This window comes from Acanthochromis polyacanthus, chromosome 5 (assembly GCF_021347895.1).
Source record: "Acanthochromis polyacanthus isolate Apoly-LR-REF ecotype Palm Island chromosome 5, KAUST_Apoly_ChrSc, whole genome shotgun sequence".
NCBI classification, from domain to species: domain Eukaryota; kingdom Metazoa; phylum Chordata; class Actinopteri; family Pomacentridae; genus Acanthochromis; species Acanthochromis polyacanthus.
The window spans coordinates 31804978-31817884 of record NC_067117.1 but is presented as its reverse complement, the minus strand read 5'-3'; the positions used below and the strand labels follow the sequence as shown (position 1 = coordinate 31817884).

At 41.3% G+C, this 12907-nt stretch overlaps 1 protein-coding gene across 1 annotated transcript in view; it reads left to right on the top strand.

Annotated features, from left to right (window-relative positions):
- Positions 1 to 12065, top strand: part of rims4 (regulating synaptic membrane exocytosis 4) — a 50781-nt gene extending 38716 nt beyond the window's left edge. The window contains exons 3-6 of the mRNA XM_022208401.2: positions 107 to 219; positions 1695 to 1796; positions 5114 to 5253; positions 10987 to 12065. Coding sequence (XP_022064093.1) covers positions 107 to 219; positions 1695 to 1796; positions 5114 to 5253; positions 10987 to 11205 — 574 coding nt within the window. The 3' untranslated portion in view covers positions 11206 to 12065. The remainder of the gene's footprint in view (positions 1 to 106; positions 220 to 1694; positions 1797 to 5113; positions 5254 to 10986) is intronic.
- Positions 12066 to 12907: the final 842 nt, after the last annotated feature.

The following is a 12907-nucleotide window of genomic DNA, read 5'->3' as shown; positions in this document are numbered from 1 at the left end:
GCATTGTGTAATTATCTTCCAGTGTCTGACTCACTTTCTCCCACTAATTGAACTGCTTTGAGAACTGTCTGGTCATGTTTAACCATCCGTCTCTTCGTCTCCGCAGCCTTAACTACAGCGGCATGTGTCTGGCATCGGACGCCCAGTTCAGTGACTTCCTGGATGGCATGGGACCGGCGCAGTTTGTCGGGCGACAGACGCTGGCGACGACGTCCATGGGTGAGAGACGACAAAATTTACTCTCTGCAGCTCAGCCGTTGCTTAAGAAGAAGCTACTTAAAAGTCACTCCACCCTCGCTTTCTTCCATATTTATATATCGGGAGATTAAAAACTTAAATCATCTTAGGAAACCCTCTAATAAAACCGGGCCCACACACCGCTTAAATAATTTCATATCGGCAAATAACTGCCTCATAAGTCAGAGTGGTGTCTTACTGTTTTTCTTATTGCCCCCCTTTTGCATTTATTCATTTCAGGCTGTATATGGTGGATATACTGTATGCAGTCCGTCCTCTGCAGCAGTGATCTACTGTAAGTGGGTCAGTTTCCTCGCTGGCAGCCAGACGCTGTCCTTGGCCCAACAACAGTGACACTGACTGGACCAGCTCCACTCCAAACCTGCTGTCCAGTCCAACGTTATATAATGTCAGAGAACCCAGAATAACTTGGCTGTCATCTGCGCTCTGTCACTTTCAGAGGAATGTATTTGTCATTTTTGGTGGGCATTTAGCTGAAACCATGATTCAATAAGTGAAATGAAGGCGATCTTTCATTTTCTACATGAAAAATGCAGTAATGTTAAGTTGGGGATGAACAGACTGAAGTTAAGGACGGGGCTGAGACTGCACCAAAAAAAAAGTTAGTTAAAGAGGCTAAAAAGCTGACTGTATTATGATTGCTTCATCTATTTATTGATGTAGCGGAAGGGGGTCAAAGCTGGGAGGCTGTCAGGATGTTTCTTTATTCATTAAATTATTATGATGGAAAAGTATAATGACCCATTTTCATCATGTCATTTATTGATAGACTGAAGGAACAGAAACTGAAAATGTACATCCATGAGGTGTGTTGACTCGCAAGTTGGTTTGGACAAAAACCTCTTTGACAATGAAATGAAATGTCTTGGTCTTGAATAAACGTAATTTTTGATCTGGTTCTCACCTTCACCAACCTAATCCTGTCTCGAAACTGACTTGGAGCTACATGAAGTTATCCTAAACACTCTCCATGTACTGTACATAAGTACCACCTTCTCTTATTACTCCACCAAGAAACACGAGGGATTTATGTGATGATCGATAGTTTGTCTGTCTGTCTGTCTGTCTGTCTGTCTGTCTGTCTGTCTGTCTGTTAACAGCATTACTCAAAAACGGAATAACAGATTTGGATGAAATTTTCAGGGAAGGTCCAAAATGACAAAAGTACCAACTGATTTCTGTATAATTGTGAGATAGCGGCACGGCATCACTGTAACCATGACAACAAGTGAACACTACATCAGCTGCCTGCTGACAATCACATGATTGAGATCCTGCTACAATCCCACTTATCTGTTGGAAATGATACAGGGAACAATTGATTACATTGAAAACCTTCGTGACACCCCACAGTGGTTCATTATCGCACAATTCTTATACATTCACTCACCTTCTTCATCCTAATGGCTAAGTGCACCTGTTTTTCATCAACCCAGGTGATGTAGAGATCGGTCTGATGGAGCGGAACGGAGGTCTGGAGGTGGAGGTCGTCCAGGCCAGAGGACTCACCATGAAACCAGGTTCAAAGGGACCTCCAGGTCTGTAGCAATCTGCTGGGAAAAAGAATCAAAGCTGTTTTCAATGTCATGCCATTTTAAACCAGAAAACACCAGATGTTCGGAGTCAAAACACGACATTAGGATTGTTATTTTTCTTCCATTTACAACGCTGCTTTACTTCTGTGCATTAAACAGCTGCCATGTTTCGGAACATGGCGGTTCCCACTGCACACGAACGCATCACGATCAGGCAGTTGGTATCAGCTGCGCACACAACAGCCTGCAGGGTACATTTTAGACCTAATGGGATAGAGCTTCCAAAATCACAGTTATGGTACTTGAGGATATAAAAAATGCAAGAATGAAGACGGGGGAATGGTGCTTTCATTGTTCAGGGAGTTAACACACACACATGGGGAACTGATACACTGAATAAGCAAGAAGAGCGTTTGTCTGTCCGCTCATACCGTTGTGAAACATGCACTTTGTTGTTGTGACTTCTAATATTGCTGCACATCAACTCTGGTCAGGACGCTTCCACTGTAATCTGATTGTACTTCCCCTCCGTTGCATAATATTAAACCAGTCATTGATCCTAATTGCATAAGAATTACACAGCGTCAGCAAAATAGGAAACAAACAAAAAAAAATATGAAGGAAAGATAAGAGAACAGAGGAAATTAAACAGAGAGAAGTGCAAAGAAGAGTCAGAATATGAATGAAAGGAAAACATGTTGGCGACAACAGAGGGGATGGAAAGATGAAAGGAACTCCACATATAGTGTAAAGAAAAAGAGATTCTTGCCTCAGATTTTAGTGTGCCAAGGTCTGATCTTTAATCTTGTCATCTAACATACTGGACAAAACACTTTAGAGAGAGTGTGTGTGTGTGTGTGTGTGTGTGTGTGTGTGTGTGTGTGTGTGTGTGTGTGTGTGTGTGTGTGTGTGTGTGTGTGTGCATGCTCCGGTGTGTAATACTGTTTCTGCTTATGTTACCTAGCAACGCAGTTTGACTCCAGGGCATGAAATTACAACTGGAAGACTGATGTGCGGTGTGTTATTATTAGGCCATATATCTTCTTTAAAGCGGTTTAAGCTTTGCAATGTGAAAGAAAAACAAAACAAAACATCACAATACCAGCATTGTGACATTCTAATCACATAGGATGAGTTAGCAGCTCCTGATTCAAATTCTAATTATTGCACCTAATAAATTAGACATTTTCAACCAGGAGGTGTCAGATTTATCTTTAAAACAGCATTGCATAGCTTTTGCTGCTACATTTACCATACTTAACATCACAGACAAATCATTTTGGGATAAATTTATCTCAGTTTCAGGTAGGGAGCACACTTATAGACAAAAAAAACCCCCACAAGCCTGACTGGCACATCCATACTTACAGTGTACACATTTCAGTCAAGAATGGAAAATACTCAAAATAAAAATTGATGTTTGTCTGTTCAGTGTGTGACAGGGACAGTTTAAAGCGAAAATCTGAATAATCATGAAGCCGTAATCTCAAATTAAGCTCAGGTAGTAGTGCAAGTTTTGACGGATCATAAGGGTGACAGTTTGGTCTTTCGCTACTCTACAGGCTGAAGATTCCTTGGCCAACACCTTGAAACCCATGTTTTATCACATTATAAAGTGTATTTTGTAACCAAGCCATATGGCTTAAAGCTACTACAAAAGTGCAGACTGTGTACCATTTTCATTTTGGCAAGTGCAACTCACTGCAGAACACAAGTGCACCAAAATGGAGAATCCTGTTTTGGAAAGGGGTTGGCTTGCAACAAGTTTGTTTAACTTGTTTGTCTCACGATCACTTATATTTGGCACCTTTTGTACCGGTTAGACAGTTAAACAAATTTTTTGACATGACCTTTGCCTTGCAGGTTGTTTCAGTCCCTCAAATGTCTATCTTCTATCATCTGCTATATTTTACTCCAGTTGATACTGATTTATAGCCTAGCCGCGCTAGACAACCCATGGCAACGAATTTAATTCTCTGCCAGGGTGGGTCTAGTTACCCTCGGTAAGCCTCGAGGTTGGATGCTCCTAAAACTGGCCGATGAATCACCATGAAGTGTAGAGTCAGAAGGCGGGCGTAACTAAGTGACAACAGAGGCGCGACGATTCTGACAGAAACAACTGGAAACAACTAGCCTAGCCGCGCTAGACAACCCACGGTAACGAATTTAATTCTCTGCCAGGGTCGACAACAAAAACGACAACAGTCGTTGAGCACCATTAGCACCGACTCTGAATAATCTTTCTGTTATCATGTCTGTAATATACTTGAGCTTCACCCATTGACTGTATTAATAAGGCTTCACTGAACTACCGCATCCTCTGATTTCCGGCGCTCTAGGAACTACGTCAGCCTATTCGTTGCACTGATTGGTTGTATACCTACCCAATTGCTGCAGAGTGATTTGATAGACAACCTTTTAACCCACCTCCCTCTCTGTCGAGAGTTCCTAGACCCTTGTGTCTTCAGAGCTGGGTCTAGCGCGGCTAGGCTAACTGATTTATACTCTTTTACTATACTGCAGCATAGTCCAATCTTTTCCTACCAATTATTACGGAGATACTTGTCACTTACATAGACATCTATATGGACCATTCCATCTCAGATCACAAAATTTTTGGGACATTATCTGATCCCACACCTCTGATTTGCCTGAAATTGTTATAGCATAGCATAGGATCCACTTCCAGCCTGTTTTTTGTTTTGCTTTTCTCATCCCTAAAACGTTGAGTCCATGTTTGAACCACAATTTATAAATGCAACTTAATTTTCCAACCCTACAGATACCATGTTAAATATCCACAGTTTATGATAAAATAGTTTCATGCAAATCAGCGATGTTCGAGCAGAGGGATGCTGATGATTTCAGAAAAAATAACCCAAAAGATGGCGGTTGTATGATGCATGGCGCCCCCCTTCCTTCTAAAAGCCAATCATCTACTTTGTCCAAGTTGATCTGGGAAACATCTAACCATTCGTGCTGATACTGTTTAAACAAATGCGTGTGTTTTCATGAACTTTGTTTTAAATCAGATTTGAATGGTTATACTACACAAGCAGTTTTCATTTCCTAGTGGACACTCAAATTGCAGCTAAGGCTCTCTTACTATTAATTTAGCTATGGTCCTGGTCTTGTTAACCCTGAATAACTGACCAAGATGGCTGCCTCGTCTCTCTCCTATAAGGACTTTGCTCCTACCCGAAACATACCAATTCTAAATCTTTGCATATTGCCAGACTAAACCAAAGTCACCCAAAATTCGGATTTAAAGCAGAGTTGCAGAGTTCAGGTTTAATTCTTCCTGTCTTTTGTCGTTGCAGCGGCCTACATCAAAGTTTACCTCCTGGAGAACGGGATCTGTGTGGCCAAGAAGAAGACCAAGTCAGTGAGGAAGTCTCTGGATCCTCTCTACAACCAGGTCCTGGTCTTCTCTGAAAGCCCTCAGGGGAAAGTGGTGCAGGTAAGATCACAAGATTCTAGGCACCAAACAGACATGGAATTTGTTGTGGAAGTTCAGCAAGGTTGAGAGAGTACAAGGAGGCAGACACAGAGAGACACACTGGAGATGACTTACTTTGCGAGGAAGGTTTACTGATGTCAGGAAAAGTGACACCAACAGAGCAGCAGTTCATGCAAGCAATGCTAGCTTCAGTTCTGAGGATTCTCTCTGATCTTTGGGTATATATTGTAGTTAGGAGAATGTCAGCTTTAGATCACAGACCAATATGGAGACAGCTTGACAGCTTAATCATGTCAGAATATATATCTAACCTAGATATATGAACTTCAAAACAAAGTTTGCTTCATGATATTTGCTTTGAAAAGAAGCAAGAGAAAGATTTTCTGCATGTGGTAAAGATTGTAGAGCTGTAAATCCAACACGCCACAGTCATGATGAGAAATAACTCTGTCTTTTCATAGTTTGGTCGAAATGTTCAGGTTTTTTGGAAGAGATGTACCAGAGGAAGCTGAAAAGCAGAGTTTGACATTTACAGTGAGAATCTGACCTGAGGGACCCGCGGGCTGTTTTGAGCTGATTTTGTTCTTTCATTTGTTTGAGCTTCAGCTGCTTTCAGGATCAAAAATGTCACCAAAGACCAACTGCGAGAGACTGATAATCGCCCCACATTTCTCACTTTCCGTCCTCGACCATTTGCCTGCTTTGTAGTCTTTCCCCGTCACACTTTTCCTTCATTTTCCACTCCGTCACTCTTTTCTTTTCAACCACATTCTTCTCATTGGTTCTTCCTATATCTCTCATTTCATTCTTTACTTTCTTTGCTTCAGTACTTTTCTACCCAATTCCCTTTACTACTTTCTTGCCTCGACCTTTTATTTATTTTTTCCCCCTTCCCGACTATCCTACCGGCTTCATCTCTTGTCCTGTATTATTTTTTCCTTTTCTGTCCGTAATCACTTCATCTTTCGTATGTGTTGCTGTAATATTCCTTCTTTCTTGCCTTGTTTCCTTCTTGCTGCAGTCCATTTACAGTCATGTTTTATCTCGGCTGTGTAATGGTTAAATAGAGCAGCGTTTTTAACCTGCTGTCTGTCGGGTTTCCTCTGGAATCAGCAGGTGGAAACGTCGGTTTGTGCAGCGGAGAGGTCTGCAGCTCTGCCTCTGGCTGCTCTGCTGCTCCTGTCGCTGTGTAATTAGCCACTAAACGCCTCCCTCTTAATTATCTGCTGTCTGTGTCGCTGTCCTCTGAGTTTCATCAAACTCATTCACGCTGGATAATGAAAATCGCTGAAATCAGCAGCGCTTTTCAATTTGTCACTTCCTGATTTAGCAAAGCAGAGAGCCGCTTAAGTCTACACGAAAAATTCATTCACAAACCTTCCTTCCCCCCCCCCCTCAGCCTTTGCAAAACATGTCGCACGAGAAAACCAATTTGCAGTACTGTAAATGATTTTGGGCATCTGTTAATTTAAACGTCTTTTTTTGTAACAGGACATAAATACTCGAAGGAAAGAGTTTTTTCCCCAAATGTTAAACAGCTGTACTTGCATTTAGTTTGAGGTAAAAATGGTAATTACTTTCACATGCAAGTGATTTGTCTAAATTGCTAGTGCATGACATCAGTACATATGACATCAGAAATGGAATTTATATATTTTAACTATTTTTGTCAAGGTTAATTTTTCTTATGTAGGTGACAACAGATGAGTGGAAATTATCAGATATAAATACTCTAACTTCACATCGGCTGCACATCGGCTGTGATTTTATTCATTATGTATATTTTTGTATTTTATGTGCAATAATGCACAATAATTTAATGTGCCTAATACAGAGCTTGTTAATCTGTGCATATATTATGGTTGCATTGGTTGTGTAATACTTGAAGTGGAAAAATCTGCAACCCAAGCAGACATATACAGTACACACTGATACTGACAACTGGTCATTTGAGCCTGTCCTCATAGAAAAAGCGACCACATAGGTCATCTGTACACGCCCGTATTACGACCGAGTGTTACGTTTTGAAGTTAAGTGACCTCTAGCGGTTGAGTAAATATCGACACTCCGGTGTCGCAGCTGAAATGTCACCATGAACAAAATTTTACCTAACACTATCCCTAACCCTAACCCTAACCCTAAAATAGTGTTGCAAAAGTGCGGAAAAAGCCATTTTGCGAGGGAAAACCGTTTCGCGAATTAAATCCCGTAATGCGTTCCTTTTCCCCGTAGGCGCGCTAACGTAAATACGCTCTCATGGGTCGTATTCCGGTGCACGTTACATACGACCTGTGTGGTCGTATGAGTTGGAGGACTTGTTGGGTCATTTGCATTGAAGTGGTTATTCATAAATCTGGATTTTTTCAAATTAAAGTACTATTTTCCCCTTCTTTTGTCAGTTATAAGTAACACAGGAATGCTGTAGGGACATATGTGGTATACTTCAGGTCAATGGATTCTGAACCTATATGTTCAGTAATAAAGGTCTTCACAACAGTCTTCGGCTGCCATTTCCGCTTAATTAGCCACTAAACGCCTCCTTTCTAATTATCGGCTGTCCATCCTCCTCCTCCTCCTCATCTCTTCCGCTCTGCACTCTCTGCTCCGGCCCTCCAATAATCCCATTTCCTCGCTTATCTCATACTTGCCGACTATTTGCATGTAATCTTATATTTTGTTTTGAGCAACTGTTCCCATGTGCAACTAGTTTGTGTTTTCTGGAGTGCAAGCTAAATGTTTGCTCATCTGCAATTCCAGGGCTGTGATTTGAGTGTATTTAGGTACTAAATGCCCCTATTGGGTCGTCTTTCTGGATAAAAATTCATTGTAAAATGAAGCACACAACAGAGGATTAAAGTTTCAGAAGACATGGACCCACAACAATAACAACATTAAAACATAAAGCTCATAATATCTACGATGTTTTACTTTATTTTCCTCCACATTTAAGATAAAATAAAACCTTATTAATCCCAATGGAAAGTCTTCTGCCAAATATTGAGCAAAAAATGAAAAACAAAATTATATAAGAAATGTCGTGCCTATAGCAGAAAAGCAATAAGATTATTAGTATGCTGGAAATAAAAGTAAGTTACTTAAGACCAGAATAGAAAAAGTAATACTTGCAAAGCTACAGAGGTAGTAAAGTGGTAGCATACGTGATAATGAAACACTGCACATTTTCCTTAATGTGTGATACCAAGTGGTGCTTTTTTAAACTAATACAGCAAGGTTTTCTCCTTTTATTTGAGTTTTCAAAGTAGCAAAACCAAGATTTTTTTCTTTAATGTGGTTCTTTTATCTCACTCTTTTTTCATCATTCCTCGTTAATCCGTCTCTTCTAAACATTTTGTGGTTTAAAAACTGCGAGTGGCTGAGATGAAATTAATTTCCCACTGTGACTTTTCATTTATGGGCCACTCCAGCATTTTAACAGCAAATATTCTTGCAATGAGGTGAAATAAATCAGTGCTTTTGTGATCTTTGACATACAAATTGCGTTCTCTGGCACCAACCTCCAATAGCCATGAAATCACCAAACTCCCAGCGCCGAACACATTCGATAGATTTATGGACACCCGAGCAGCACTGCTCAAATCTGTGATCATCAAACAGGTTATTCAGGCATTAATCTGCTTCTTACTCAGCTTCTAGGAAAGCTTTCGCTGCAGGGATTTGCTTCCGCTCAGCTGAAAAACTATTACTGAGGTCCAACAGAGACGCTGGGCGAAAAAGGTTTTGCCTTATTTACGTCCCCAGTATGTTGCCACAAGGTTGGGAGGACTCTATGATGTAGAATATCACTGTGAGATATACACAACTTCGAAGCAATTCTTCGAAAATGCTGTTGCTGTTTCTCCCATTTGCTTCTTTCTTTTTAGCGAGTGCAACAGTCGAGGCTCCTATATTTAGGATACTATATTTTCACCCTTCTTACTAAGCACTAAGCGCCTTTCTGCTGTTCTGCGCATCTTCCTCCACTCTCACATCGTCTAATTTCTTATGTCTCCTAATTTGTAGTGCTTGAAATCGGGACCTTGTTTGGAGAAGTGGCCGCAGGCAGACAGAAAGAAAGATAGATTCTTCGTTTTTTGTTTTTTCGGTTAAAGAAAGAACGATTAGATTGAAGCAGATTTGGCCTGTGAGTCTCTGTGGAAATCACTGGCAGGGTGGCATGCACGGACACACAAGACGAGAGGACACATACGCTGATGGATATTGATTATTTCGTCCGCCGCTTGACAAGATGTGGGGCCGTCTGAGATGAGCCCTGATGTTATCAGGATGTCAGGAGAGAGAGGACACCTAACGTACGAACTCGCACAGCATCCTAAGCACCGCCATCATCTCCCCTCCCTCTCCTCACACACACACACACACACACACACACACACGATACCACTTCATTTACTTTAATTGACACCTCAACCAGCCGAGGGAGAAGATGTCAAGATCTGGTATTGCTTTAGAACAGATTTCCAAACCAAATCTAGATTAACGTCGATCAGCCCCGCGCTCTACAGCAGCCTCGGCAAACACGCATGTATGATCACAAACCTGCAGACCCAATGAGACGCTCTTGAAATCTAAAATGTAAAGATCTGTTAGCTCCACATCAATCGTCAGCCATCCTTACCGAGGATTGCCTCAGTGTTCAGTTGTAACTGGAAAACGTTAGCACGCTAAACCAGCACGGTGAACATTGTAAACATGGATCCCGAGCAGTTTCTTGGTGTTTTCTGCTCCTGTCATACTGTGGACTCATTTTTCTCTGCAGTGTAAAGTCCTGAATCTCTATGGAAACAGCCAACCATGCCCAGAATCTCAAAAATGTCTCCTGTGCAGTGCGACCAAGTTAATGCAAATAATAATTTAAAAAAATCTGAAGGTCTTTGTTTGGTTGATTTTCAAAAATGAAGAACCTGGAATCCAAATGCCCACATGTTACTAATACTGACAAAAAAATTGTAGCTCTACATATTATAGATATTCTACATGTTAAGTTGCTTTTATGCTTGTCTCTTACTTGCTATGTGTAAACATAGCCTGCAGTTCAGCCTAGTTCAGCAAAAATGTCCAAGCATTTTTGTCAGATGACTATTCGTCTAAGGTGAGACACTGATGACTTCTTCATTGTGCCAAGAAATCTAGAATTGTTAGAATGGCACATCATACATTAGTAGTTCAAAACGTGTCGGAAAGATCAAAATCCAATAATTTTCTCTCTGTTTTTCTAATTTTGTCCCTGTTAAATGTTGTAATTTTGTTTTAGTGTTCAGTTGGTTAACATGCTAGTTTTATTTATGTACGCGTGGTTTGCGGCTGCTAGCATGGCTGCAATTTCTGGTATAGTAAAACACCGAAAACAAATTGCAGTTACACTGTTTTTCCTCCAAAAGTGTTCAATAAAGGAAATTCTTTTTGCACAGATGTATTTTCCAGACGATTTCCAAAGTTGTGGTTTCAACCGTGACACAGAGCTGACCATAGAAACCTCCGATCCCTGTTTAGACTTTCATGTGCATTAATGCTTCGGTATGATAGCGTTATATTCCAAGTACACAATCACTTTTGGGTTAGATATTATAAATGGGATATTGTATCTGTCACCGCTATGATATTTGTGATTTTGTAGTACACTTGTCTCTATTTTTGCTTGGACTAATTTGAATAGTGTGGTGCAAATATCTAAGTTTTTCTCTTAAGTCTTTGTTCTGCCCTTCTCTTCTTTAGGTTATCGTTTGGGGCAACTACGGCCGGATGGACCGCAAATGTTTCATGGGCGTAGCTCGAATCCTATTGGAGGAGCTGGACCTCAGCTCGATGGTGATTGGCTGGTACAAGCTCTTCCCTACCTCCTCCATGGTGGACCCGACGATGGCTCCACTGATCCGCCATTCCTCCCAGATGTCCCTGGAGAGCACGATCGGTCCATGTTGTGAGCGATCCTAAGACTCACTCTGAAGTGTATAGTTTTCAATGTTGCGGCTAAGATTCCATCGCTTAACCAAGTCCTAAGACATGTTTTATACCCTGTAGCCTTGCACCTGGGTCGATCGGGCGGTACTGCCCCTGGTGCAGGTAGGTGTTAAGTATCTCACTTAAGGGCACTTCAACAGGTCCAACCACACTGGGGGAATGAATCACTCCCCGAGTGGGAAAAGACTCAATGACCCAGTAGGTCATCCTCATCGGAAATGTATACTAATTCTTTTGATATTGTACCAGACTGTTTCCTGAGACTCACGGGAAGCACATTCTTTTGTTGTTGCAACCGACCGCCCCTCAGACTCGCAAGAAAATTTTGCTCTCCTCAGATCTCTTTTGATGGAAAAAAAAAAAATAATGAGGATACTTCAAAGGCGGGCTCGGTTTGCCGACATTGATCACATCCTATTGGGACCACGATACACACTGCGGGCTCAGCTTTGCTTCAGCTACGGGCCTCCTCTCACAGCCTACGTTCAGTTCTCATTCCCAGGACTGCTTGTTGTCTTTCCGTCTCCTCATTAAGGGCAGGACAGCTCCTGAGAGTTATGTCTATCCACGGGTCCAGAGAAAATGCGTCCTCAGATAGAAACCAGCCTCCTATTTTGCAAGAGCATTGCTGGAGAATGGATGCAGCAGGACTTTGAGAGGAAATATTAAACTTATTTGTCGTAACTGATCAAGACTTCTTGGTTTTGGACACTTTGACTGACTTTTTTTTGTCTTGTGTCACCCATTTAGGCCATCCTTGTTCGGTTCATTTGGTGATATTGATAGGATCTGAGTGGAGTCGACATGAATAAAAGCCACTTATTTTGGAACGATCCCGATCTTGACCTGATCTTGGGGATCCAGGGGCGTACTGCTGGCTTTCCATCCTCCCAGGTTGTTAAGACTGCAGTTAATTGCATCTCCTTGCAGTCGTAGGTTTAAATTGATTCATGAGTGGATTTAAACGGCTTCAATAATGAGTTCCCAAAGACCATGTGCCATTATGTACATTTCCATTGCGCTCAAACGCAGTATTAGCTGATTTTACTGATGTACTTGTCATCCTTTCTTGAAGGTGCTTTTCAATCAAATCAGCCAGTGTTGTGTTTGAAATAGAAAAATTCATCCTCTGGGCTTTTTTTTTTTAAAACAAGACCTCATTTTAGCTGCCTGTTTCTTGAATCAATAGCACATTGGATTATGTCCAATTAGAGATTCCAGCTTTTGCGACCAGGAATAATTGTAACCAAGACACTCCAAGAAAAGTTTGAATCACTTCAGGAGTGCGAGAGGCGTTAAAGCATTTGTCTCTCCAAATAACATGTCACCCTGATCCTTCCTGGCACATAGCATAAAATGGCAGATAGCATCGCAGCCGACGCTAAAATTGGAGTTCATGCATGCAATATATTGTATTAGATTCTGATTAGAATTCAAAGCGGCTTAAATGCATGCAGTGTTGTTCATCGGGATACGGTCCGCATGAAACAGCCAGACGTAAAAGGGCGCTATTAAAACATTGAGGGCTTTTTTGTCCTCGTTGGGTTCTAAAATTTTCACATCCACCTTCTAGTACAGGTCAAATCAAGTGCAGGTGCCTGAGCTGTAGCACTGACACACATCGAGCTAATACAAAAACAAAAAGAAAAAATTGTGGATAGTAGCCTGGCTGACA